Source organism: Neurospora tetraspora (assembly GCF_033439725.1).
Source record: "Neurospora tetraspora strain CBS 560.94 chromosome Unknown B0H65scaffold_1, whole genome shotgun sequence".
Classification (NCBI taxonomy): Eukaryota; Fungi; Ascomycota; class Sordariomycetes; order Sordariales; family Sordariaceae; genus Neurospora; species Neurospora tetraspora.
Genome location: NW_026944383.1, coordinates 4,260,823 through 4,286,980, shown reverse-complemented (window position 1 = coordinate 4,286,980; position 26,158 = coordinate 4,260,823). Strand labels below are relative to the sequence as shown.

Below are 26,158 nucleotides of genomic sequence, written 5' to 3'. Positions count from 1 at the left end.
GAATGTCGATAGTGATATCGGCAATGTGATTTCTGTGATTTCTTTGCGGTAATGTTCCACCAAATTTACGACAATCAGATTGTCAAACAAAGAGCCGAATGTGTAGCCTTCATGTGCAGGATGGAACAAAACATCATGCCGGGACTTCTTCCATCGCAGTCGCATGGAGGAAGCATCAGGACTTTGCAGTTTGATATATCCAAACGCTTGAAAACCAGAAGTCAACGAACAAACTCAGGCAGGAATACTTCACAAACAATTAGAGGGCGAGCCAGGAAAACTTCCCTTTTCGTCTTATGTTCTATGTCAAATGTTGGCCTTCATCATGTTTGATTTTCTCCGCCTGATAAGAAGAAATTTCCCAGATGCCTGGAAACCCCGGCCGGCATTCGTTCCTTCCAATTCCAATACAAACGGTCTTTTCATTACCATTACGTGGAAATCATCCTCTACCCAACCCACTCCTTCCTTCTTCGGCTGAAGTGTCAATGAAATTACATTTCAAAATTCCCCAGGTTCTTCTACTTCAGGTTCGTGGCCGTTGACATCTCTACCCGTTAAAGTTCAAGGCCGCTTGTCGGATATTAGTACATCCGTGATTCGCCGGACAATCTTGAGTCGAAGCATTTTTGCTTCTTCATTCCTTCCTCTAATCTTGTATTCGGCGTCCATCTTCCAGTTCTGGACTCCATTACCATTTGAACCTTATCTGTCACGATCACTTGACCGTCGTCAACGTTGGACGGGTTTCTGTCTCGATCTCGATCTCCTCATCCCCAGCGGCCGCCGCTTTGATCTGGCCTGACGCGACCACTTCAGCAACACTCTCTCAACATGGCCAACCGCGACGAGTGGATTCAAGTGAGCGCTACGGTACGAAACCTCTATCCGCTCTTTGTTAACCAGATTTCTGACAAGTCTACACAGAGAGACGAGATCGTCCGCAGCAATGTCTTCGTCAAGCTTGAAGATGGCGACGGATGGAGGTCGAAACCCGAAATCCCCACGGCCAAGGAAATCCTCCTACTCCAGAAAGAAGCCGAAGGTCTTCCTGAAAATCATGTAAAGCAGCCCTGGAAGTCGAAGGAGGACTATTTGGAGGCTCAATACGAGATCCTTCGTCGCGAGGGCACCGAAGGTTTGCGATTCGCAGTCAACAACTACATCTACAACAGTAACCACGGACTGCGCCAGGATGACGATGAGCACAAGTTCGTCTATACCCAGGTCCGCGTCAAGTCGTACGTCATGACAGCATTGGGACCTCTTGCGCGCGTTGAGTTCATGCCGCAGCGAGCCATCAAATGGCTCAAGTCCGGCCGCCTGAAGCCCGGCAGTCTTCTTGCCCTCACCACCAAAGCCGACAAGTTCAAGACCATCTGCAAGGTTGCCGTGGTTGCCCAAAGGCCGTACTTGTTTGGCCTTGATCAAACCCCTCCACTCGTCGACCTCATGTGGGGCAACCCAGAAGATGCCGTCTTCGATTATGATCTCGAACTTGTCATGATTGAGGCCCGACACGGCTACTTTGAATCCTCGCGTCATTCTTTGGTCGGCCTGCAACTGGCTGCCCAGACAGAGTATGTGTCGCAATCGAGACCCAAGCTGCGATGTATCATGTAGGCTAATGATGATTTTCTTAGTACTCCTATCGACAAGTACATCACCGGCAGTCATAAGAAAGATGAGACACCAAGCTTCATACACCAAAACCCTATCATGGATTTCTCTCCTGTTGTGCGCCAACCGCTTGCAGACTTTGAGAAGCTCAAATCCCTACGCGACTTCAACATACTTTCTGGGGCTCTCCCAGACGTGGAAGACATCAGCTTGCTCGACCCCTCGCAGCTATCCGCCCTTCATCGAATGGTCTCCAAGGAGCTGGCCATCATCCAAGGCCCTCCAGGAACAGGAAAAACCTTTACCTCGGTGGAAGCAATCAAAGTTATGCTTGCGAGTCGCCGGAAGCGTCCAGGACGCAACCCGCCCCTTATTGTCGCTGCTCAGACAAATCATGCCTTGGATCAGCTGCTTGGCCATTGTCTTGACGCGAACGTAAAGATTTTGCGTCTTGGCTCAAGAAGTGATAGAGAGGATATGAGGCCTTACAGCTTGTATGAGACACGCCGCAAATGCTCCCGTGGTGGGGGTGGTAAGCGGTTCAGAGAACTGGAGGATGACCGTCATACCAACATCAACAGAGTACAGGCGTTGGTTAACAGTGTTTTTGGGGACAGTCTCATTGACCCACGCGAGCTTCATGCACATGGCATTATTACCGAAGCACAGCTGGAATCTCTGTACGATGAAGAAATGGAGACAAGCCCGGAGCTGGAGAAGCTTGGTCCTTTCTCCTTATGGCTGGGAGACTCTCGAATCCCGGCCCAGATTATTCGCGACAGGCAGCCTCTAGTATCAGAAACACTGGAAGCTGACGAGGACTTCGATTATGAGCGCGACGTAGAGAACATCGCGTACGATGAAGAAGACGCAGACAGGATCAATGGCAGGGAAGTCAAACTGATGCATGTATGGACCGGAAAGTAAGTTTGACGACTCCCCAATATTCTTATATGCCACCCGTTTCTGAGTTCAAGAATACTAACAATACATCGTGGACCAGGGAGCCCGGACACTTCAAAAGCTGGAATCATCGTGCACAACGCTTGCTCAGAGAGAATGACAACCTCTTTGACATACCCCAAGACTGGAGGGGCGCAGTTTACCAACATCTCCAGTCCAAATTGGTGCAAGCAACAACTCCGACGCTGGCTGGGCTACTGGCCAAATACGTCGAGATATGCAAGCAGCGCAGAGCACTCAAAGCTCGGCAAGATATTGACATGGTCTTCTCACAAGATATTGCGGTCATCGGCTGCACAACAACCGGCCTTACAAAATATCGCGCGTTTCTGGCCGGGCTTCAGCCCCTTACCCTACTTATCGAAGAGGCTGCCGAAACAAGGGAAGGCAACATTACCTCGGCCCTGTACCCTTCCCTTCAACAGCTCGTTCTGGTTGGTGACCATGCACAGATGTCGCCTCGATGCGACATTCGATGGCTCGGTGAACATCCTTACAACTTGAACGTCTCTCTGTTTGAAAGGCTCGTCAACCTTGACATGAATCACATCATGCTCAACCAACAGCGTCGTATGAGGCCGGAGCTGAGCCACATAGTCTCTCCATTCTACAAAAACCTACAGGACCACTCCAGTGTTCAATCTCCGCAAGCACGTCCGGATGTCCCCGGGATGGGTGGGCGCAATTGCTGGTTCTTCGACCACGAATGGGTTGAGGAAACGAACTCTGACAACAGCAAACTCAACGACCAAGAGGCTGAAATGATCACCCTCTTCTTTGTATATCTTGTCGCTAATGGTGTGTCTAGTGAAAAGATAACCATCTTGACATACTATAGGGGCCAGCGAAGTCTTCTCCTAAGAAACCTGAAAGGGCATCCGTCGCTTACTGGTTGTTACTTCAACGTCTTTACAGTGGACTCGTATCAAGGTGAAGAAAATGATGTTGTTCTCTTGTCCCTGGTTCGTAGCCCTCTTCCAGCCTATGGGCGCAACATTGGTTTCCTGGACAACCAACACCGAGCTGTGGTTGCCATCAGTCGTGCTCGACAAGGGTTCTATATATTTGGCAACGTCACCAACTTGCTCGAGGCTAAAATCGAATCATCGGTACTATGGGGTAGTATCTTCCATCGATTTGCCGATCAGGGCATGGTCAACCGAGAGCTTGGACTTCCTCTGGTCTGCCAGAACCATGGAAACGAGATCTGGATCAAGGAACTAGAGGACTGGGCCGACAACGCTGGTGGCTGTGACGAGAGATGTCTCGAGACTAGGCCTTGTGGCCATCCTTGCACTCTGAGATGTCATGCTATCGCGCATGAAAATCTTCCCTGCAGCAGCCCATGCTTCCGAATTGTTCCTGAATGTGGGCACTCTTGTCACGGTCTTTGCGGCGAAAGATGCTTCCACGACTGTGAGCGCTTCAGACAGGAAAAAGCGCTGGCCAAGCAAGCGCAGAGACAAGATACAAGCTCACCAAAGGGGAAGACCATCGAAGATCTTTTGCTCCAACATGGTGCTCACGACTTTGGACATGAGGAGCCAGTCAAGCGCAAGAGTGGTACATCGGCGGGGAGTCCTGCTCGTGGGCTTTACAGTCATCTTGGGGAGATGCCATTGCGTCCTCTGGATGACAATTGGAAGAATGCCGAAGCCGTAATCCAGCAAAAGGACAGAGAGCTTGACGGAGAACTCGCGAAGAGGAACGAGAAGTGGTTCAGCCAGCGTCATCATGTGCAAGATAAATGGATGCCAACGGGCATCACGACCTCCGGGATTCGTGTTCGTGCTGGTCCAATTATTACTCAAACCCTCCAGCTTCCGAATGACTTGCCGGCCATGACCACCACAACCGCTCTGGCGACTGGTTCTGGGATCCCTTTGCGTGCTGGCTCTGGTGCTGGCCCAATCTTTGCGCCTACATCGAGCCAGTTCCCGAACATCGCCGCTGTCGCTCAGCCCGAACTTCTGATTGAGTTTGAGCAAGACAACTCTGCTGCTCCCGAGTCGGGCATGGCAAACGAGACGACAAGAGAATTGGAGGATAATGGAGAAGAGAAATGGCTGATTGATTTTGAGTAGCAAGGGGAGGGAGGGGAGTACTGGATTTGATACCTCGACTTGATCAAACAGTGTGTGTTCTACGATATTGGTCTATACAAGGCTTTCGACCATATTATGGCTCCGTATTCATGACGAGAACTTGGTCCCTCAGTCTTTCAGAGGCAAGGTCATCCGGTTTCAGGTGGCTGAGATCTCTTTCATGTCTGGATCACCCAATTATACCGACGACCTCACTGTCAACATGGGCCGGGAAGGAGGAAGAATAGAAAAGAAAACAGACATGTAAATGGGAAAAAAGGAGAGAAAAAAAGGGTACTAGAGGTACAAGAACTGCCGTGGTTGGAATGAGCCGGTTGATGCGGAGTGTGTCCCTGCAGAGTTTCTCTTCGACAGGGAAATGGAGTACGTGGAAGACCCGAGACTGACAAGAGGGGAGATTATTATGCTTGGAAGACTCATGCTGTTCTTTGGGCAAGATGTTGGGGGAGGAATTCAGAAGCTCGAGGATATTAGGTGGGCGACGATTGTGTGGGCTGAGGAGGATCGTAAGCGGAAGAGTGGTAATCTTGCATCAAAAATGATGGTTAGTTCGGTAAAGAGATCGCGGACGGCGGATGAGAACATGCTCGACATCATTGGTTTGATTCCTTTGTCCGAAATCTGGGTAAAGGATACAGGAGCGTCTTGTTTTCTTGCTTGGTGATGACTGGAACCGTCAGCCATCCTGGATGTGCACATTCAAGGGTGACGGATGAGTTTACGTGGCTCTCATGTCCATGATCGAGGAGGTAGAGCGAGGAGGTAGAGCAAGAGGGTTTCAGTATGTAGTTGAATAGTAACGTAACAAGATAGTATGTAGTATGTTCTGCTCCATTTTTTGATTGTGATATGTACAAGTAGAGAGTTTTACTTATAGTACCTACTTACTCGTCTGTGACTGACCATGATGGAAAATCCACCACAACAAATTTGGAGGATATAAGCAAATGTTAAGCACGAACAAAGCACATACGACCATAGATGGTAGAAAACTCGGGATCCCGTCCGCTCTCCCATAGATAAGCTACCAATCGGAAGATTCTCTCTGGGAGTAGTTTTTTCAGGGGTTTGGATGACTCGGCCAAAAATGCTGCCGGGATATGAATGTTAGGGCGAGTACGTCGATCCTACAGAAAGTAGGGGAACAGAGGTTAGCGGCTGGGCACTTTTCTGTAAGTGCCACGCTGTGGCAAAAGTCAAAAATTAACCTTTCATACGCCGGCAGAGGTGTAGAAACGCCGGCGTTTCCAGAAGCGTTTTCATCCAATCACTCACGCCAAGCTCACCAAATACACCGTTTCCACCTACTCACGCCAAGCGCGGCTAAGGCTATGAGGCGGGCTAGCACATTGAAGGTTAATTCTAAATTAGGCTTCGATACCATGGTTCTATGGGAGCACACGGTGACTAGGTGTCTCGTTTTTAACGAGCTTCCCAGGTAAACTTGACTAAGTTGGAGTGGACGTTTGTACCTGTTGTGCCCATTCAGCACCGTCGCACACTTGGGTGAAGCTGCATCTTTCAACCTCAGCGCATCGACAGCCGACACAAAATCCAGGCCGACGATTAGAAATACTCAACCATTATTCCCTTTGCCCTTACTGCAACATCCCTCAGCTACGCTCGCAGGACGATGGATTGGGAGCCGTCCTTCTCGTGATTAAAACGTCCCCGCCGACACTACGAAGCGTAAGAACCCGAGATATTTGGGCAGGCGAATCCGACTAGAACCTAAGAACCTAGGCCTATAGCCGACTCCACCGCGTAATAGATCACAAGTGTTCCTGCATCCGAAAAAGCTTTGGAATAAAGCGTATGGTATAGCGAAAATGACGACGCTACTATAAGTGTGTTGGCTCTCCCAAGTACTACTAAGGAAGGGATTACTCATCTAATCGAGGGCAATCGAGGCCTCAGTACCATAGTACCAACCTTGGCCATGACTAGGCAGTCACGGGCTAATCCCATGGTATCTGATCCGCATAGGCACCCGCGAAAGGAGGATGAAGGGATGGAATAGTCTTGCCTCCTCGTAATAGAACGCCATCTCAATATCAGTAGAAGATGCTAGAATTTGTAAGATTCTTCTAAATTTACCTATCCTCCCATACCCTTCTGGTGACACGCTAGAAAAATGAAATAGAGGGAAAGTAGTTGGGAGAGACTTAAAATACATTATATGTCTCGCGAGAAACTGATAAATGAAACCTGTCCCGTTGCGCTGCCAATGGATATTATCCGCTCTTGGAAGACAGAGCTTCGAGCTCGGCGTTCTGGTGGCAGCCAGAGTACATTCTGGCCGTTGCAAGTAATCCAAGACCTATTTGGTCCTAAGTTATAGCCATGTCTCTCTGGATTATCGAGCACAATTTGGCTTTTGGTAGTCATTATAGCTATATCAATACGTCCAACGTCGGTAAGTAAATAACGGTTAGTATGGTCAAACGATATGTACTCTACTATAGTGCCGATCTTAATCGTTTGGACGCAGCTCCCTGACGCCGCATCCCAGATCTTGATAGTGTGATCCTCCGCACCGGATGCGAGCCGCTGGCCATCGGGCAAAAATGCCACTGAGCGAACCCGATCGCTATGGCCTTCCAAAGTTTGGAGACAGCTCCCCGACGCCGCATCCCAGATCTTGATAGTGTGATCCTCCGCACCGGATGCGAGCCGCTGACCATCAGGCGAAAATGCCACTGAGTAAACTGAACCGCTATGGCCTTCTAAGGTTTGGAGGCATGCATTCTAATCTGATTCTATAGCCGGCTTAGTTCGAATCCAGTCAGGTTCTTCTGTGCTGAAATTCCTCTTTATCAAGCTACCGCTTGGAGCAAATACAAGCGCTGATATGTATACTTGAAGTGGAGCTTGCTCTATTATTGACTTATAAGACAGAGCAAACTGGTAAGCATCCCAAACAAGCTTTGATAACTGCGATTGATTATTACCTCCCTATATCTTTAGTTAGACCAAGTCCCTAGTGCGGAGTTAGACTTGTACTTACTAGCAAGCTTTCGAGCTTTCTAATAGCAACAACGCCCACAGGCATAGCTTGGAATAGACTTAGAGCTTCCAGCCAGTAAAGGTACTTCGTCTTGAGGAATGTATAGACAACCCCGTTGTCCTGTAAAAGATCATTCCAGTTTGTGTTCGTACTGGAAACCAAGTCGCACAGGTGATCAACCCAGTAGACGCACGAGTACCGCACCGTCGCTAGCGGGTCCGGATTCGGTACTTGGACCTTGTCGCTCGGAAATCCCGGTGCGCTTAAGTTGTATATATCGCGTCGCAGTGTTGTAGACATGGCTTTAAGTGACCTCAGGAAGATGATATAGTGCACATCTTCTTTCCCTTTAGGGAAGATCCAGTCGAAAGCCTCTTGAGAAGCCTGGTTTCCAGCTTTATCAGAGACAGTGGAAAGCAAAAAGTCCTGGGCTGATTGATGAACAAAATAGACGGTTTGTTCTCGTAAAGTCAGAAATGAACCGCAAAGCCTTATAATCTCTTTTAGAGATTCAAGATTGTTGCAAATGGTGTTGGGCAACTCGGCAAGAGAGGCTAGTTCTTGAAGGCTGATTGGCCGGCGAACAATTGTGACAACAGCAAGAATGTGCTTGCAAAGATCGAATTCATCGAACTGGCTCATATCCTCTCTCATCCGCGCATATAAAGCATCCAGTCCAGGTGGAAACATGCGTAGCTTTTTTACGGCAAACTCTGGATGGACATTTTCAAGCGCTTGGCAGACTAACGCCACCCAAAGGAACGTATCTTGCGCGTTGGAGCACAGGTAGTCCTGAACGGTCTTTTTTATCTTTGGATCATACTTCTTCAGCCCTGCTAGGTCATCCACCTTGTGCAGGATAAATGCATTGACAGCTGCTGCGACGGATTCCGCATTTAGCTCCAGGGAGACCTTCACTCTATCTGCGGCTTTCTCCAACCGTTCCTCAATTTGCGGCCAATTACGGCTTGAGACGATCCACTTGACTCGAGATCCAGATGATGATTGCTGAGCAATGAAGTCGAGAAGCTGCGGCAGGTCTGTTGTAACGCACTCGTCAAGCGCGTCAATGACTAGGTAGGTCGTTCGGAGGCTTGGGTCTCGTAGGATGTTGGTGAAAATTCTCGACAGGGCGTCCCACGTATTTGCATCGTTGAAGAGGTTTTCGCGTGCATGGTCATACTCCTTCCGCACGTGTGAGAGGATAGATGGCTGCTGGTCGACAAGTAGGTAGATTAGGCCGCGCAGTACGGCGGTTGCATTGTTGATGCAAGAGTTGGTAGCTTGGCAGAAGAAGTAGGCCACATTGCAGTGGCGCGCGTTGTCTTGATCCAGCTCATTGATGATGCCGCACAGCAACATAGTCTTCCCTTTGCCGGGGTCGCCCTTGATCCAGAGCAGTCGGTGCTGTGGGTCGTCACGCCATTGTTGAAAGTCATCGTTATTGAGGACCCAACGATACGAGTCTGGCAAAAGGCCGCCTTTGGTCCGTTCGATGCGGACTTTATCATCGCGAGGATTGGTAAGGTATAGGTGCTTCAAGCATTGCTGGTCCTTCTCTGACATTTGTTGTATTTCTTGGTTAGGGTTACACTCTCTTCGTGATAGATTCTTTGCGCAATTCTGCAACCGCTCAAGAGTCTCAGGTGAACTGAGGTAATGATTTGTCACTGCAGAAACTTCTTTCTTCTTCCTAGACTCCTCAAGCCTAATAGATTCCATCCCATGAGCATTGAAGCGGTAATAGTGCCCCTCTGTATCGAGAGTCCTATGGTTGTTCTGGAAGTCATTGGCTGTTTGTCCGGTCTCTGTTGCGATCGCCTTGAGGGTTCGATAAATACCGACAGAATCGTTACCCACTGGCGTTAATGGAGGAACTCCTGTGCCTATAGATACCAGACACGCCAATCTCTTCTCAAGCTGATCACCCCATAAGTCTTGAGCCTGTGTCCAGAGCATAGAGACAGGATTGTTCAATCCAAGAGCGCCATCGACAAACTCTTTACCGATGGGGCCAATGGCAATGGGATCGAAGAAGGACGTAGCAGCAGAGGTGGCGCGGCAGGCTTGCCAGATGGTAGTCGAGTTATAGAGATGTGGGACAAGGCGACGAGATGGATAAGTCGTGAAGCAGACAATGGATTGGTGAACGTCTTTGCTTGTTGCACAAACAAAGCTTCGTGGTTGTTAGCAGATGAATAATACCAAGACAGGCAGATTGGTATAATGAACTTACACCTTGCAAGAATCGGCCGGGTCTTTGAACAATTCGTCTTGGTTCAAATTTTGCTCGACGATCACCTTCTTGACAACTTTTTCAAGCTGGGCAGCGCTGAATCTGCCCTGGACCTTGCCATTGAGGGTAACTCGATGGCTCTTTTTCTCGAAGACCTTGTCAGCAAGCATGCAGTAAGCACTGATGCAATCTTCGATGGTCATGCGCAAACGACCTAGCATGATCGCAATGAGACCGCCTGTACTGGTACCGCCAATCATGTCAAAGTAGTCGCAAGGTTTAGGCGGCTTATTGTGGTCTTCGGCAGCCTCCATCATAAGCCGCTGAAGAATCAAGAGGCTAGACAAGCCGTGGACCCCGCCTCCATCAAGGGAAAGCAACCGAAGGCCGCGGTCGACCATTTTGAGGTAGTGGGTATATAATAGGCAGAGATACTATGTGCGGATAGTCGGAACTGTTGATGATGATGGATGGTGTTGTCGAAGGAGAAGAAGTTTAGTGGAAAGAAAGCGCAAGTATGTGTTAACATAAAGACAATATTCCTATCCTCTTCGGTCTAGAACTGATGAGGCTGAGCATAGCCACGTTTGGCACTGCCCTAGAGCAGCGGTCAGCATGGATCAAATCAAGTCAAATCAGACCTCCAATTCCAATGGATCCCTGAGAAATCTCTTCGGCATGCCAGGTCACGAAACCACCTCCTCCAAGGCACATTCATAGAAGAACCAAACAATTAAATCCAGCTTGCGACGGCGTCCAGCCATTCTATTATTGGTTCTTAGTCATGTATTTGCAGGCTTACGATGGATGGCTGGCTCACTTACGTGCTTCTTTTTGCAAAGATTCCCTTAATTGATTATACCTGCATATGCAGTAACTAATAGAGAGAGCGGAGGGGAAAGGAGGGAACAAGGCGCATCTATTAAAGAGCTCTTCTATACTCAGTACCAGCAGCAGCCTGGTAGCTTGTACCAATTATGAGGGTGTCATGGCCCAATCCTGTAGAGTAGATAAGGAGCGTGGGGCTCGTGCGACCATATTCCGTTGTTTTTTCTTTCTTTAGTCATAAATTCTATGTCGAACGTCAACCAACTGCTGCAGCCTTGACTCGCTTGTTACATACTCTTACAGGGGGCGTGGCACAGATAGGGCTGTATTTTCATGCTAATCGCCGTCGACCTCGATATTCATCCAACCTCGCCGCCGTCAGAAAGCTCACAGCCTTTGCTTTGCTGCATCATCTTGTAGGAAAACTCAGTGCCTACTATAGGAAGCAATTGGGGAGCGATTTCGTCTGATAGAAGTTCTTGTTCCAGCATCGAGAAACGAAAATGGACACCTCTGCATCCCATACTCTCAAGGGAGAGTGGATCGTCCAGGCAGCAAGCTTTGCAAGATCTGTTCGTCAATCCCGGCGTCATTCTGGTCAGATGAGTCCAGAAATATACGCGTTAAGCTTCAGCCGTTGGAGTCAATGCGATTTGAAGCAGAAAGAGGATGCCCGCTGTGCGCGATTCTGCAAATGGGCCCCGGTCGAGATCCGAATTTTCAATCAAGGAATCTTAAAGCCCTTGAGCTGAAACGAAATGCCTTGTACAGTCCAATATTGGTTTGATTCTTAGCTTAAGACCTCGGATCAACTTCCCTAGGTGTTTTTATATCTAATTAATACGTTTAGTTTCATAATTAAAGCGTAATCTTACCTTTAATATACTATTTCCAAAGTTCAATATGTCATATTGCATCTTATTAATGCCTTTTCAATCCGTACTTAGCTATTCAATTTGTTCTTACAAGGTTTAAGACAATTCGGGATGGATATCGTCCTATATACCCGGAGTACCAAGCTAACAAACAAACTAGCATTGGACTGTATGGGCATGTCTGAAGACATGAAGGCCCAACGCAGACAGGAGCACGATTATTGCATAATTAATCCGCGGGATTTTGGCTTCTCTCTGGTCCCATCTCCTTAGTGTAAGTCGCGCATTCTAACATCGGGTTAATCAGGCTAGGCTACTTCCTCAGTTATCTTTTTCGTAATCTTTGGCACTGACAGCTCTTTCCTCTGCAGCCGAATTAGATCGTGTCAAAATGGGAGAGCATGTGGACAATTTTTAACTTATCGAGGTCTGGCTGGAAAATTGTCGAGACAACCATACTCAATGCTCTAGTAACATTGAATACTTCCTACCTACCAGAATTCTCGGCCTCAAAGCGTTTTCCGACAGCGAAGATATCCGCCTAGTCACCAGCAAGGCAGACGACCTCTATTTTGACGGACAACCGCCAAAATATGTCACACTGAGCCACTGCTGGGGACCACCCTCAAAAACCCGCTCACTACGACAAAGGCAACTTTAAGTGAACGTATGATGCGAATCTCTTTCGAAAAGCTCCCACAGACGTTTCAAGACTCTGTAAAAATATGTCGCTCCCTGAGGCAGAGATTTCTGTGGATCGATTTCCTTTGTATCATACAGGACGATGAAGGAGATTGGGCAAGTGAAGCCGCCTTGATGGCTTCTGTTTACAGCCATTCTTACCTTACACTCGCAGCTCTTGACTCCAAAGATAGCAGTGGAGGTTGCAGGATGGTTGCCGATATTCAGAGTTCTTACTCTAACCATTCTGTTGATATTGACTTCTATGGACTCGGAGAACACGAAACGAGGTTCCATCGTCGGCGACTTCGAGTTTTTGAAACACTTTTCTTTGATGACGGATCTATCGAAGTTGGACACCTTAACAGCCGCGCCTGGACGTTACAAGAAAGGGAGCTTTCGAGAAGAGTTATCTCATTTTCCAGTCAAGGGCTACTTTGGGAGTGTAACGAGCTCCGCGCAACTTCACAACGGCCATGGGAAAATATCAAAAGATCTACCACCAGGTCTATATACAGGGTACCTCTAGGGGACACGAAGGGACTGCTTAAGAGCAAGGCATCCTAGGATGATATCGTGGAGGATTATTCTGCACGATCATTGACAAAACAAAGCGACAGGTTAATTGCGCTGTCCGGGATAGTACAAGCTGCGCAGGAGTTCTATCAAGGCGCCACATATGTTGGTGGGATATGGAGCACGCTTATCCCCGAAGGCCTCCTTTGGAAAACTGTGCCGCAACGGTCAAAAGCTAAGCTCGCGTATCAAACTGACACCGAGTCTGCCTATATAGCCCCGAGCTGGTCCTGGGCATCAGTCAAATCACCGGTGGATTTCAGTTTGGTCCGGACATCAGTCAAATTACCGGTGGATCTCAGTTCCTCCTCTGGAGGGATGATTGCTCAACGTCTCAAGGTTGAGGAGATGGTGGGAATCCCCAAGTATCAGGACCCATATGGTGCGCTTGAATATGGAGCCCTTGTTCTTAGCGGTGCTCTGCTGGTTAACGTTGATGTTAGCGATCAGATTATAGGCCCACATGCTGACCTGCTTGTTGGCCTGATAAAGGATGGCGTTCCAGTCGGGGAAGTGAGCCTCGATGCACCGGATATTTTTCCGTTGCTTAGCAAGAGCAAACTCTATTTTCTACGTCTTGTAACTGGTTTCCATGTTTACGGCCTTCTTCTCAGAGAGGGAGTGAACCCCGAAGATGGCTATACCCGAGTGGGGGTTGGAATGATCCGTTATAGGCGGTCACTGGAAATACTCCCTAAGTGTAAGCCACGCACTATCAAACTAGTATGAGCACGCTTCACCAAAGGTACGTGGAAACAATAGCATATATGTTATCCATCAGATGAAAAGTCCGTCTACACAATCCCAGTTGGCCTTCGAATGGATTAACGCTTCTCCTAGTAACAAACCCAGCACGTCGTCAACCAGACTCAGACTACCATGTTTATCATCATTCATTGCTTGTTGGGATGACTCTCACTGAAGTTGGTTGGCTCGTTGGGTCAGGGAAGATGGAGGGCCCGATCGAAATCGGGATGAATTTATGGAATGAGATGCATGCTTATCTGCATTGCTGCAATTACTGCAGAGTGGCTGATAGCATGGTAACAATTTCTGCGGAGGAGTGAAGGTCGGTGCCATGATCGCTGATACGATATGCTTTTTTTTGGCTTCTAGACGTGGTCGCGGCCGTGCTACACGTGTACTTGCAGCATCTTTTCTTATTCACGCCTGATCTTCTGGATCTAAGAATACCAAGCAAAGTGCTCTCCAGCCTCCTGTGGGAGCTGGTGCGTATTGCAACGTTTGCCAACTCGCCGATTCACTGTGTTTTCCACCACTTCGGTAGCTCGTATGGATTGCAGCGAATGGAATCCTTGATTTAGCAAAAGCCCACCGTTACGGTACATGAGGCTACTTGACAACTAACACTGAATTTTGGCTGTAACCGCATGGCTGCGTGCTTGCTGTTAGTCCCTGATGTACCGAAAGGTCTCTAGCAAGCAAGCACGAATGTAACCAAAGAGGTGACCGAAGCACACAGTTCGAAAGGAAGGAGTTTACCTTCACTCTTGACCGCTCTATGCATCGGAAGACTCTATATCGAAGAGGGGTAATTAGGTGACGGGAAATCCTATATACGGGGCCGCTGGCACGCGAAAACACCAAGCGTCGACTTGGCCAATCTCTGCAGTTCACAGACCAATCTTTCAACCCTTTTCCGCGACGATGAGTTCCCCTCTCAAAAAGGCACAGTCACCAGCACCCGAGGCAAAGTCACCAAAGGGAAAGGAGAAGTCGCCCACACCTGGTCCCGCGTCACCAGCGGGAAAGAAGTCGCCCACACCCGCGAAGTCGCCCACACCCGGTCCCGCGAAGTCGCCCACACCTGGTCCCGCGAAGTCGCCCACACCTGGTCCCGCCTCCCCAGCGGCCGACGAGTCTTCAGAGCCTATCGACGCTCCACTTCTGGCCGGTGCCCATTGGGGCCAGCAGGTTCGTTTCATCTATACATCCCCCTCTGTTTGGTTTCTACGGGGCGTTTGTGATGCAGGAGAGCCTCACAGTCTCGCACCTGCGCACATCCGACGTGTTAGGCAGTGGCGGCATCTTCGTCCGACAGACGCAGGCCCACTGCCCTATACTGCCCTACATAGATACGGTTGTCTCTCACTTCGTCCGACGACTCTCTTCTCCTCTTCTCTTAGCGAGTGAGCTAGATTATCGGTGGGCTGGAAAAGGCGACAACGAAAAAGGGCTTGATTGTTGTTGTCTAATGGAAGAGGAGAAACGGAAACTAGGGCAGCCTAAATACCTGGAAGGGAGTGCCGGTGAATGGGCGAGGCCAGTGAATGGGCGGCCCAGGGCACGGACTTCCAACATAGATTGATCAGTATCGAATGAGACATCCATGATCACAGCGTTTTCATCTATCATCTTGAGAATGGCGGATGCTAACAACAAGTCTCCTGCACGTACAGGAGGTGGATGAGGACAATGAATCGACCCTAGGAAGTGACGCCGGAAGTTCGACCGCCTCGATCTCTTCCAGCATTTTGCAGTACCGTAATGTCCTGGGACGAACCTACCATAGCGATTCTGTGACTGACACGGAGTATTGGTACGTCTGTATTGGAAACCATTAGCAAGACGAGTGCTGTACCCGTTGATGTTGTGGAGCTAAACTAACTGCTGGTCCATATACACCACTCAGGGGCCCTAATGATGCCAAGGCAAATGAGATGTTGGATATCTTCCACGCGGCCATGGTTATGTTGTTCGATGGAAAGCTGTATACGTCCCCGCTCAATGAGAAGGAGATTAAGAACGCTATTGATATCGGTACCGGCACTGGTAAGCTGATCAACCTGGACCGCCATCTCTCCCCTTTACTCAACTTTACTGACCATCTTTACGTGCAGGAGTCTGGGCCATGTAAGACTGACATGTCAGATTTCTGGGTCGATCTTCGATTGCTAACATCTCATTTTCATATAACAGTGACTTTGCGGACGATCATCCCAATTGCAACGTAATTGGCACCGACATTTCCCCTATTCAACCTACCTGGTTACCTCCAAACGCCTGCTTCGAGATCAATGACGCAACTAAGGAGTGGACCTATCAAGAGAACTACTTCGACTTCATTCATCTTCGCTGGCTTACCGGCATCATCAAGGATTGGAATGCCCTATATAAGGAGGCGTATAGGTGTGCGAAACCCGGTGCTTGGATTGAACAACTTGACGGCGATGCTGAATTGTATTGCTTTGATGGAACGATGCCTAATAATTCCGCTATGGCCCAATGGGTCAAATTTGGAAAGAGGTTGGGCGGAAGACCGGGCTCGAGGTCAACGTGGTTTCTTCAGACACGATGGAAAAAGGAATGAAGAACGCTGGGTTTACCAACATTACATCCGAGGAATACTATGTAAGACTTTCCTTGTCCGCGAGCCCTTGAGACGCGCTGAAGCTGACTCCGAGATCTAGCTTCCCGCCTCGCCCTGGTCCGATGACGAGAAGATGAAGCAGCTGGGTCTCTACTACTCTGCGGCGCTGACACATGACATTGAGGGCTTCCTTGTCTATTTCATGCCCAACTACCTGGGGTGGACCCCGAAGGAAATCGCAAACTACGCCGCTACTATTCGCCGAGAGTTTAGGGAAGCCAAGATTCATGCTAATATGAGGTGGCGTATGGTGAGGGCGCAAAAGCCGCTGGATGCTTAAGGTGGATAGAAGTAACCGACGGGAGGCTAGGCCAAACGCCGGTGGATGTTGTGAATGTGAAAATTTCAGCGGAGGGTCGTATATGTATCGTGCCCATGCTTTTGGTTGTCATGTGGCTTGTCTCTTGCCTCAATCGCGATTTTGGGTATGACTTCTCATTATCATTTATACATTGCCATTTTGGAAATCGATCATTGAACATCATGGACTCGCTTGCAACTTGTCTCCTCCCCCGCTCCTCGTCCCCGTCTAACGAACAAGGCTCACCGCTGTTCCTTCAGCCTTACCCGTGCTATGTACCTGGTTTTGTCTCCCTGAGTCCCCGGACCCGGCAGCGGGATGGTCCGCATGCTTTCGGCAAGGTTCATGCAGCAAGGTTCCTTCAGCAAGGAGTGTCTATACTATGTACACCTACCCACCATGACAGTACACAGCTGACGTAACCACATCGCGATTCCTTTCATACATGCCTCCTTTCCTTTACCCACAGATACCCCTTGATGCAACGCACAAGTATACATCACCTAAAGTACATTGACCTCTCAATCCTATTTAGGTACCTACCATCTGTCAGAGTCGTAAACTGACGTTTGACATCCATCCCGAACTGTCTCACTCCTACTTCTACTTCCCAAGTATTATTTTCCTCCATCTCTCACCGTATTCCAACGTCGCGATCCATATGTTGCACTGTTCACCCTACAGGTTGGTCAAAAGGATTCACTACGCGGGCAGTTACCACTTACGGTACCGCATCACGGTTGGCAACATTGAACAACCCAGTTGAGGTACAGTATCCGAAAACATCCTCCTGTCGTTGTCATTCCCACGCCTCCTTTGCACAGTCCAAACAATATTGCAGCTGATGTTCCTGCCCTTGATCAGCGTACCTTTCTTCCATGTCAATTCACAGGTGTGTACATAATCCAAGTTACAGGTTACAGGGATAGTCTGGATGCAGGAAGCGTGTACATAGACCGAGCAGCTTTGTGCAGGCCGGGTATGGCCGAAGGCACACGCCCGGTCTGGGGCCAACCCTGTCAAACAATTGCGACTGTCATCCGAGTTGGCAGTCAATGTTTTATTCTGGTCTACAGAGCTGGCGACACACCCAAACCGACGCTCAACATAATACATGCAATGGACAAGCAAGGGTGGGCAACTCTCTGCCGACTTAGCCTTAGTCGTCGGCTCCGCCAACTCCTTCCTCCTACAACTCGACCGCCAGGCAATACTCCTACAGCCGTTCCAATCTTAGCGCCCAACTGAGGAGGCGGCTACCCTTCTGCTCTTCCCCATTGGTCAAACGTCCATAGACATTCGTAGACTAGGTGATGGCGTACTCTGAAGAGTGTAAAATATAGTCTTCAGTCGATATTCATATCCACTGGACTGCCAAGACCGATCTTATCGGTTGCCCTGACACCAGTAAATATGGCAAATACCAGCATTTGGCTAGCGCCAGCCATGACCACCATCACATAGCTATATATAGGAGGAATCCGGTATTACTAGGTGTGTAAAAGTCTCTTTGCCCGTCCCACATGAGCAGGCGAAAAAAGATTGATAGTCACGATATGGCATTGTTCGATATCATTTAAATAGTTTATCCTTGATCTCTGTTCCTTCCCACAGAGCGGCCGTGAGGGGGAGGGAGGACGTAGAGGGAGTGGCGGGGATGTGCTGTGTAGACGTCGGCAACTCGAGCAGAGGTGCAGGGCGAGACTGCTCTTGGTCCTTAGAACCTTCCCTATCCTCGGCATTTCCGTGTCGCTTGAAACACATCTGGAACTATGAGCGCAGTCGTCGAGGCATCGTAGCTCTGAGGAAGGAACGTCTTGACTGCGGTGAGGATGCTATGGTTGATGATTAATGAATCGAGTTTATGAAAGTGCCGGAAATTCCTCTCTCTTGCCATCTAGGACAAAAAAAGGAAAAGAAACTAGAACACTGTGTTTTCTCGAGGCCATAATGGAGTATGGGGCTTTCTGTATTATCACCTTATCAGGCGTAGGATGGCTGGCGGCTCCCTCCCAATTACACGTTAATTACCCAAACGACATTTCTTTTTTGAGGCTGGGCATTCTAGACCTAGAGACTTCAGGGCGCCAATCAATAACTCGACTTGGGCGAGGGTCGTGGCTTTCCGTCACGGGTCTATAGGATTGGCAATAGTGTACCAAGCAGCGGGCGTGGCGCGGGTAGGGCTGTAAATCCGAGTGGAACCTGCAAATTGCAGTAGAGCCTAGGCTGCCAGTGCTGTCAACAACCAAGCCGTTGCGATAACCAGTGTCCTTGAGCGGACAATGCATTGATGCCTTACTTTTCATTTCCTTTGGGACCTGTGGGTGCATGGAACCGACGCCAAGCGGCGATCGCACCAACAGCAAGACATAAAGCAGCTGTTCATACTGCCAAAGAAATGCTTTCGTTGAAGTCCAAGGTTCAGCTACCGGAAGAGGAGCTTATACGGCCGCGACTGAGAATTGTGCTAGTATACCCATACCGCGGATATTGCGCTTTGACAAACGTTAACGGGGCTAGCCGCAGTGTCAGGACGGTCAACTTTTTTCTCGTAATCCGCCCAATTATATTCATCTTTTTAGCGCCGGCTCCCCACTCACTATAATGCCTCCGTCCGAACGATATGGATACGGGAGGTTGTTGTTCAGTTTTTTGACCCTACCACGTGATTAAAAGACCCGGTTCATATCCTTTCGACTCCGATAGATAAGCTACCATATCGCCTGACTAGTAGTTGGGTCGGTGACGACCAGCGAATCCCAGGTGTTGTATGTTTCTTTTCTTGCTTTTTTTTTTTTTTTTTTTGGTGCGAAACTTGCTTGCTAGGTAGCCTAGTTCCTTTTTTGTTTTTCTTTCATGTCTGTCTTACTTCTTGGGTTCTTTTTTTTTTTGTTGAACCAGATGCGGTAAAGGGGATGATGACGGTGATGGGATCTGGGTTTTTGGTGTACTTTTATCTGAAGATACAGGTACCCCTAGAATACATACTTAGCTGTGGGACCAGTATACCTAACCAACCGCTACCGAACTAAACATAAAACGCCCGCCCAGACATGATGTAACAAGAGACAAAAGGATTCCAAACTTGACAGACAAGCACAAAGGGGTCCAAATACATATAGGCCTTTTGGCCATAGAGTCAGTCCGCTTACTGTGTGTGGACCGACTGACTTCTCGGACAAGAATAGAGCCCCTCCACGGCGAAGCCAGGGAGCAAATCGTAGTAGAAAGAAAAGGGTGTCCGGTGAATTAGGAAGAAGGTGATAAGCAAGAAAAGACAGAAGACAACCCAAATGACCCAAAATGCAAAACACCAAAGAAAGAATACTGTATCAGTAAAATCTCCCTCCTCCAAAAGCCCAGCTGTAATTTCCCTCCCATTTCTTCTTGCGCTTGCGCTCGTCGGTGTCCTTCTACTTCACCGGCGAAATCTCATACCCAATCAACACCTCCGTCGACGTGCCATCCCACCCCCTCGTACCCGCCGCGGAAATCATGATCCTGCTCGTCGGATCGATATACAGACTTGAAATGACGCCCGCCTTGGGCGGACCGGGGACAACCACAAACGGCACTTTTGAGTGCTTCGTCGCTTGCGTCTCGCCCTGAAGGTCCCACAGCCGCAGAATATCGTGCGACGCGCAAATAATGTGTCGCCCGTTCGCCATGGGCCGCACGCAGCTGACTGCTCCGCTGCCGTTGGGAAACTTGAGGGTACGCTCGGGCTGCCACCCGCCCCGAGCCTTGTGGATGCTGAATTCTTCGACTGTGCCGTTGCGTCGGCCGGCGTAGATCCAGTTGCCGTCGACGGACCAGCAGGCGCCCATGCACCAAGGGGGGACGCCACGGCGGTTACCGATGCGGGCGACGGGGTCGGGGACGCGCCGGTCCCAGATGCGGATGGTGCCGTCGATGGAGGCGGCCATAAAGATGTTGGGGGCCGTTTGGGTGTCGTCGTTTTGCGGAGCGGGAGAAGGGGCCGTGTTGAAGACCATGCTGGGGGTGGCGGGGGCGACGGGCTCGAAGGGGATGGGTTCGTGGTCGGTTTGGGAGACGGGGTTCTGGTCTTGTTGTGGTTGTTGTTGTTGTTGGTTTTGTTGTTCGGGGATTGCGGCTGCTTGGTGTCCAAAGTCTGACATTGTGTGGCTGGAATCACCGTTAGATATGTCCATGTTTATGGTCCCGTTTTCGGCTGGCCCGTTGGCAGCAGGCCCGGGTCCCTGGGCAGCGTTGGTGTCCGTTAAAGGTTCGGCGTCGCCCATGGGGAAGTCGTCGGTGTGCCCTTGGTTGTTCTGTTCCTCCTTGAGTTCCATGCCCATAGCTCTGGAAAACTCATTGTCGTCTTCATCATCCCCAAAGGCATTCCCACCGCCTATTGTTTCGTTGTCCCCGAATAGAGAGCCAGCGGGACTACCGAACAGCGACTCGTGTTCTGGGGATGGGACATCATTCGCATCCCCGTCGTTCGCGCTGGCTTGGCCCGTCATATCCATGTCTCCATTTGCCCCGTTCGAGAAAAAGCCGTTCATAACTGGCTTCGAGTTGTTACTCTCGAAAGTATCCGTGATAATCTCGGGATCGCTAGCCTCGGCTGGGATCGGGGCACCCGAAGTCGGTCGTAGCTCGATAGCCGATATCTGTCCACCGCTGCCCTCAAACCGCCGTATGACCGACCCATCGTTGAGGTCCCAGTCAAGCACCGTCTTGTCCCAACTTCCGCTTAGCACACTCTTCTCGTCGGGCGCCAGTTGTAACACACTAACGGCATTGGTGTGGCCATTCGTCCGCAAGCAGTGTATCCTCTTTCCCTCATCATGTCTCACGCTCTGTAAGTTGATACCACCGCTTTCTAAGCCACTCAGTGCCCATAAGGCTTGTCGGTGGACTGCCAAACTGTACACCGGAGACAGGATCCTGTCGTCATCTCTAGTGTTCTGTCCTGTCCACTCCTGGTTGTCCCAATAGCTCATAAGCACTCCCGACTTGACAACACTGTCGACAAATGGGTGTTTCTGGGCGACCGTGAGTTGCTGCTTGCCATTGATGGTGCCGATACCGTCAAACTTTCGGATGTAGCCATCAGATCCGCCCGTCAACCAGTAGCGCATGTCGGGGGTGACGGCTATGGCGTTGATGCTGGTGGCTTGTGGAGCAGCCATGGTAGGCACGATGTCGTAAGTGGAAGCTGTGATGTATTCTGGTCTTATCGTTGGTCGCCATTTCGCCCCTGATCCTGACCCTGAGGGTGTCGCGGAGACGCGTCTAGCTGTTTGGGACGTGGCTTGGTCGGGTGCGTTTGGGTCGTGGGAGTTTTGTGCTTGGGATTCGTCAAAGGGTTCTGCTTCCGGTTCGGGTTCTGGATCCCGCTCGGGTTCGTCTTGCTCTTCTTGTTCTTCCTCGTCGTCTTCGTTAAAGTCTTCGCCGTAGGTGTCGTTCTCGGCGTCATCGGCGTCCTCCATGAGCTCGTCCTGCTCGTTGTCGGAGCTGCCATATTCTCGATCGTCTTCGTCCATTGCGCGTGTTGGCGGTAAATCCGGTGAACAATTTGACTATCAAACTATTTATAGCAGGTACACAAGGGCAGGGTATTCGATATCGTGTAGCTTCTGAACGTGGATGAAGAAAGTGGGAATGCTGCTGAGGAAAAAAAAGATGACAACGGGAGGAAGATGCTCCCAGTCTTGAAGGTTCCCGAATCGAAGCTACCCGGACATGCAGCTGCGGCAGGCATTGATAAGGTTCAAGGTCCAACCTCGGTGTTAAGGTTTAGCGGATCAGCAGGCCGGAACGCTAACACCCCGCACCCCACCGATTACCATCCCACTGTAAATCAACTAAACAGGGGAAGCCGGGCAGTCCCTGAGCTGCCGGGCACGCAAGAACGATTGCCCAATCACATGAGGGGTCATCAAGGTGCTTTGTCAACGTGGATATCAAACTCTTGGATTGTCAAGTTGAAGGTATCTTGCTGGCTAACATGATGCAAACAGAAAGACGACAGATGCGGAAATGAAAACATGGCGGTAAGATGACGAAGAAATCCAACATGCATTGCGATACACCCAAAACGACCGAACCCCGAGCGAACAATGCAAACGCAGAAACCGTAACCTAGAAACAACGAGGGCCTTATCCTTCTCCGCCCCGGGTATGTATCCTCCTCTTATCAACTGCTATTCTTTCGGATCTGACTTGGGCTCGCGCTGACCGAATCCCGGCATTCAGACTCAGTCAGTTACTTCCAGCCCCGTCTCACCTTCGTTCAGCAAGACCACCACGTACCGCCTCGACCCCTCCGGTAGTTCTTGCTCGGCCGTTTCGTCTGTCGTCTCCTCCGTGATGTGCATCGCATGATCATGTAACTTCGGATCAGCCGTCGACAATATCTCTGGTGAACCATCGCGGTTGATGGCTACGATATAATGCGGTCGGCTTCGGAGCAGCTCAGGCGGGGCCGCGCCCTCTTCAAATACCACCACGTGCTTCTTGCTTTTTGGGCCCATAGATTCTTCATCGCCGTTCTCGTTCGACTGTTCGGAGGAGTGGTCGACCGCGTAGCGGTTTCCAGAAGCCAGCAGCGGATCTGTTCCCGGCAGGTGAGGAACCATCTTCATAAGAAGGCGACGCTCGGGGTTCTGAAGACGGGTCGGGATCGGCAAGTCGGTCTCGAAGGATGCTTGAAAGCGGACGTTGGATGATGCTGAGTCGTCTGACTGGAAGCTTTCGCCTGGTGGCAGAGTGGACTGCGTGGTTGTGGCGAGGGAGAAGTTGCCTACGCTGAAGTTTCGGCGGCGGGCCTTGGTAGCCGAGGAGCTGCTCGATCCCGATGTCATGTTGCTCTGCTCCGTTTTGGGGGCATGGAGGATTCCGTTTTGCTGAAGTTTACCAAGACCCCCATTCTGGCTTGTATGGGGATCTTGGTAGTAAGGCGACGTGTCGGGCGGATCACCCTTGTCCTGCAACAAAGGTGCTGCCTCCTCGTCGGAGGAATCTGCTGACGATGTTCCAGCGCTCTCAAAATCTGCATCGGTAAGCAACCCGCCCAAGAAGAACAACGCGGTCAGTCCAGCGCACCCACACACCCATGAAAATGTTGTGGTCAGCCCTCCCCACCCGGAAACTCCCATGACGGTTGCAGCAAGAAGCGGACCAACGAAACTGCCCCAGGCATTGGCGAGACTGGGCAGACTCTCAGCCTTTGCTGCGCTTGTTGACAGGCCTCCCATCTCAATGACATCCTCTCCACCTGCGACCGCATCAATAATCTCTTTCACGAGCGGCTCGCCGCAGAGACCGAAGGCTACAGAGATCCAGCCAAGGGTAGCCAGTAGTGCCGTCTGAACAGTCATCTTGTTCTGAGTCAACCCGCCCAAGCAAGTAAAAGCCGGAGCAGCCGCGATGAAACCAAATGATGTTAGCAACCGAGAAGCCTGCGAGTACCGAGTCGTAAGCGGGGTCGTTAAGAGGCCGACCAAAGCAGCCGGAGCCGAAAGGGGAACGAAGACAAAGCCGCTGGCGGCCATGGGCCAGTCGAATGTTCGCTGCACGAAAATCGGAAGCACACTTTGTAGCGCTGAACCGATGAGACTGAGAGCGATGTATCCTCCCATGGGCACAATGAGGCGCAAAGCGGCGGGGGTTAGCACTCCCTCCTGAGGGACAGTGACTTCGGAGGCCGCTAAACTGGGTCGTCTTGTCGATTGACGGGAGACGTGACCGGGAGATACTTCTCTCGAGGAATACCCTCCACGGGAGGAAAGAGTCCCATAATTTTGAGAGTCTTCCTGAGAAGCAAGAAGCCCCTCTGCCTCATGTCGATCGCCTCTTGTCCTAGGACACCTGCCCGGCGGCGTTACCACCGCCACGAGACCTCCAAACACAACCGTCAAAGCAATAACCGCGTAAGCCAGCGTAAACACGGCCGCTTGCCCGCCAAAGAAACCATGCAGCAATCCCGCGGACGTCGGCGCGACCGAAATGGCAAAACTCTGGATAAACGCCGGGGTCATCCACGTCAACACGTCGACAGCAGTGGTTCCGTCGTCGTCTTCATCCTCCTCGTCTTCGCTGCAGACCGAGACCACACCGGCGACCAAGCTGGAGCTAGCTCTCGCGATCGCCACACCTGCGATACCATGTAGGGCACGGGAGAGGACAAGGAAGAATAGGTTGGAGTGGAATTGCAACAGGACAAAGGAGCCCGCTGCTAGACCAAGGCCGCCGAAGAGGAGGACCCAAAGAAGAGGGCCTTGGCGGGTTAGGTGGGGGACGAATGCTGAACAAACAGAGCAAAATTGTCAGTATCACCTACACGGGCAAGGCTTGTGTCGCCGGATGGAGAGGTTAGTTAGCGACTTACAAGATACAGCTGCGAATGCGCCACCATACGTTGAGATAAGGATCGATGTCCAAAACTGCACTGAAAAGCGGAGGAAGAAAAAAGGTCAGCCCGATGATGTCTTCTTATCAAAGGCGCAATTGGCTTTGAATCGAACATACCATGCTTGTGGTGTACTCCCGCCCTGGTCTCCAGAATCGTCGGGATAAGAGGGACCAAGAGACCGGTCAAGAAGGCATCGGTAAACTGGGCAGCTTTGGCGACTGCTATGAGAAGCGACATGGTGGCGTTGATGTCTGGTTGAGTGAAGCCGAAGGTGGTGTCATGAGAATACGCAGGTAGGCGACGGTGGCTGTAATGGCCGCGATCGTCAAATCCGGTGGTAGTTGTAGGATGATAGTAATTCACTTCGTTGTCGTCGTGGGGGGGTGTTGTGCTTGGTGTTATTCGGTGCGGAGAAGCGGAACCGGAGGAGGAGGATGGCGGTCGTCGTGGTCTACTGCCGGACCTGCCAGGCGTCGTCGTCGATTGCGGCTGCCACTGCGACTGCGACCAGAGAATGGCCTTGGAAAACAGGCTGGACTCGGCGGCGGCGGATGCTGTTGTTGTTTCTTCATCGTGACGAGGATTGTCCTGTTGTTTTGAAGTTGGGATGATGGCAGCGTCTGGTGGGTCAGAGTTTGCATCTGCATGGGCAGGGCCTGTTGTTGGAGCATCCATCCCGTCTGCTTCGTCCCAGCTTTCCGGCCTTGATATTGGATATGTTTTTCTTTGGATTGCCCAGTTGTTTACAGGCTGTATTGGAGGTCGAGATAGGACGTCGCGCGTTTCGTGTAACCACCTCTTGTACAAGTGGTTGAGACTCTTTTTATTCCGGCGTCACACGAAACCACCGATTTCTTCGGTTTTCGTTCTTCGATTCTCTAGAGCTCTCTCCGCAGCAGCTTTCCGCGATGCATCATGTGGGTGGAAGAAAACAGAAAAGAGGAATTAAGAGACGGGAGAGCGGAAGATACATGCCTTTTCAGGGGTCTCATGAACTTTGCTTGCCTCTTCTTTATCTTTGAAGCACCACACCACCCACTCACAATCACAAGCGGGATCCGAACCCTTGGAGCAGCATACCATTCATGTCTTGGTCTACTGCAATGTGAAAACCAGGCGCCAACCAACCACAGCCGTAGCGAGCTCTTCCCCCACTCCAATGGCACTCCGCTGGTGCGGGATTCCTGCT

At 50.4% G+C, this 26,158-nt stretch overlaps 6 protein-coding genes across 6 annotated transcripts; 3 read left to right on the top strand and 3 right to left on the bottom strand.

Moving 5' to 3' along the window:
- Nucleotides 1-834: 834 nt before the first annotated feature.
- On the top strand, nucleotides 835-4,896 carry B0H65DRAFT_563756 (P-loop containing nucleoside triphosphate hydrolase protein; the record flags this gene model as incomplete). Its single annotated transcript, XM_062830236.1, has 4 exons — nucleotides 835-873; nucleotides 928-1,580; nucleotides 1,674-2,543; nucleotides 2,624-4,896. The coding sequence occupies 4 exons, from the start codon at nucleotides 835-837 to the stop codon at nucleotides 4,665-4,667; spliced, it is 3,606 nt and encodes a 1,201-aa protein (XP_062686570.1). The 3' UTR covers nucleotides 4,668-4,896.
- Nucleotides 4,897-9,294: 4,398 nt separating this feature from the next.
- Nucleotides 9,295-10,332, bottom strand: B0H65DRAFT_416514 (phospholipase, patatin family protein; the record flags this gene model as incomplete). Its single annotated transcript, XM_062824043.1, has 2 exons — nucleotides 9,295-9,871; nucleotides 9,932-10,332. Coding segments are annotated over 2 exons (978 nt in total), but the record flags the coding sequence as incomplete, so codon positions are not given.
- Nucleotides 10,333-12,379: 2,047 nt separating this feature from the next.
- B0H65DRAFT_451109 (uncharacterized protein) lies at nucleotides 12,380-12,928 on the top strand. Its single transcript, XM_062826036.1, has one exon. It carries the CDS (start codon nucleotides 12,451-12,453, stop codon nucleotides 12,880-12,882), a length of 432 nt encoding a protein of 143 aa, XP_062686568.1. The 5' UTR covers nucleotides 12,380-12,450; the 3' UTR covers nucleotides 12,883-12,928.
- Nucleotides 12,929-14,559: 1,631 nt separating this feature from the next.
- Nucleotides 14,560-16,562, top strand: B0H65DRAFT_505139 (S-adenosyl-L-methionine-dependent methyltransferase; the record flags this gene model as incomplete). Its single annotated transcript, XM_062827970.1, is given in 6 exon segments — nucleotides 14,560-14,684; nucleotides 15,296-15,451; nucleotides 15,545-15,754; nucleotides 15,832-16,141; nucleotides 16,159-16,263; nucleotides 16,323-16,562. 6 exon segments carry the CDS (start codon nucleotides 14,560-14,562, stop codon nucleotides 16,560-16,562), a joined length of 1,146 nt encoding a protein of 381 aa, XP_062686567.1.
- A 3,437-nt stretch (nucleotides 16,563-19,999) lies between these two features.
- On the bottom strand, nucleotides 20,000-22,099 carry B0H65DRAFT_505138 (WD40-repeat-containing domain protein; the record flags this gene model as incomplete). Its single annotated transcript, XM_062827969.1, has 1 exon — nucleotides 20,000-22,099. One exon carries the CDS (start codon nucleotides 22,097-22,099, stop codon nucleotides 20,000-20,002), a length of 2,100 nt encoding a protein of 699 aa, XP_062686566.1.
- Nucleotides 22,100-22,813: 714 nt separating this feature from the next.
- Nucleotides 22,814-25,206, bottom strand: B0H65DRAFT_505137 (uncharacterized protein; the record flags this gene model as incomplete). Its single annotated transcript, XM_062827968.1, has 3 exons — nucleotides 22,814-24,861; nucleotides 24,946-25,005; nucleotides 25,086-25,206. 3 exons carry the CDS (start codon nucleotides 25,204-25,206, stop codon nucleotides 22,814-22,816), a joined length of 2,229 nt encoding a protein of 742 aa, XP_062686565.1.
- Between the last annotated feature and the right edge of the window lie 952 nt (nucleotides 25,207-26,158).

Bases quoted from the DNA above. Each gene is read 5' to 3' on its own strand.
- B0H65DRAFT_451109 (XM_062826036.1), top strand. From the start codon at position 12,451: ATGGCTTCTGTTTACAGCCATTCTTACCTTACACTCGCAGCTCTTGAC.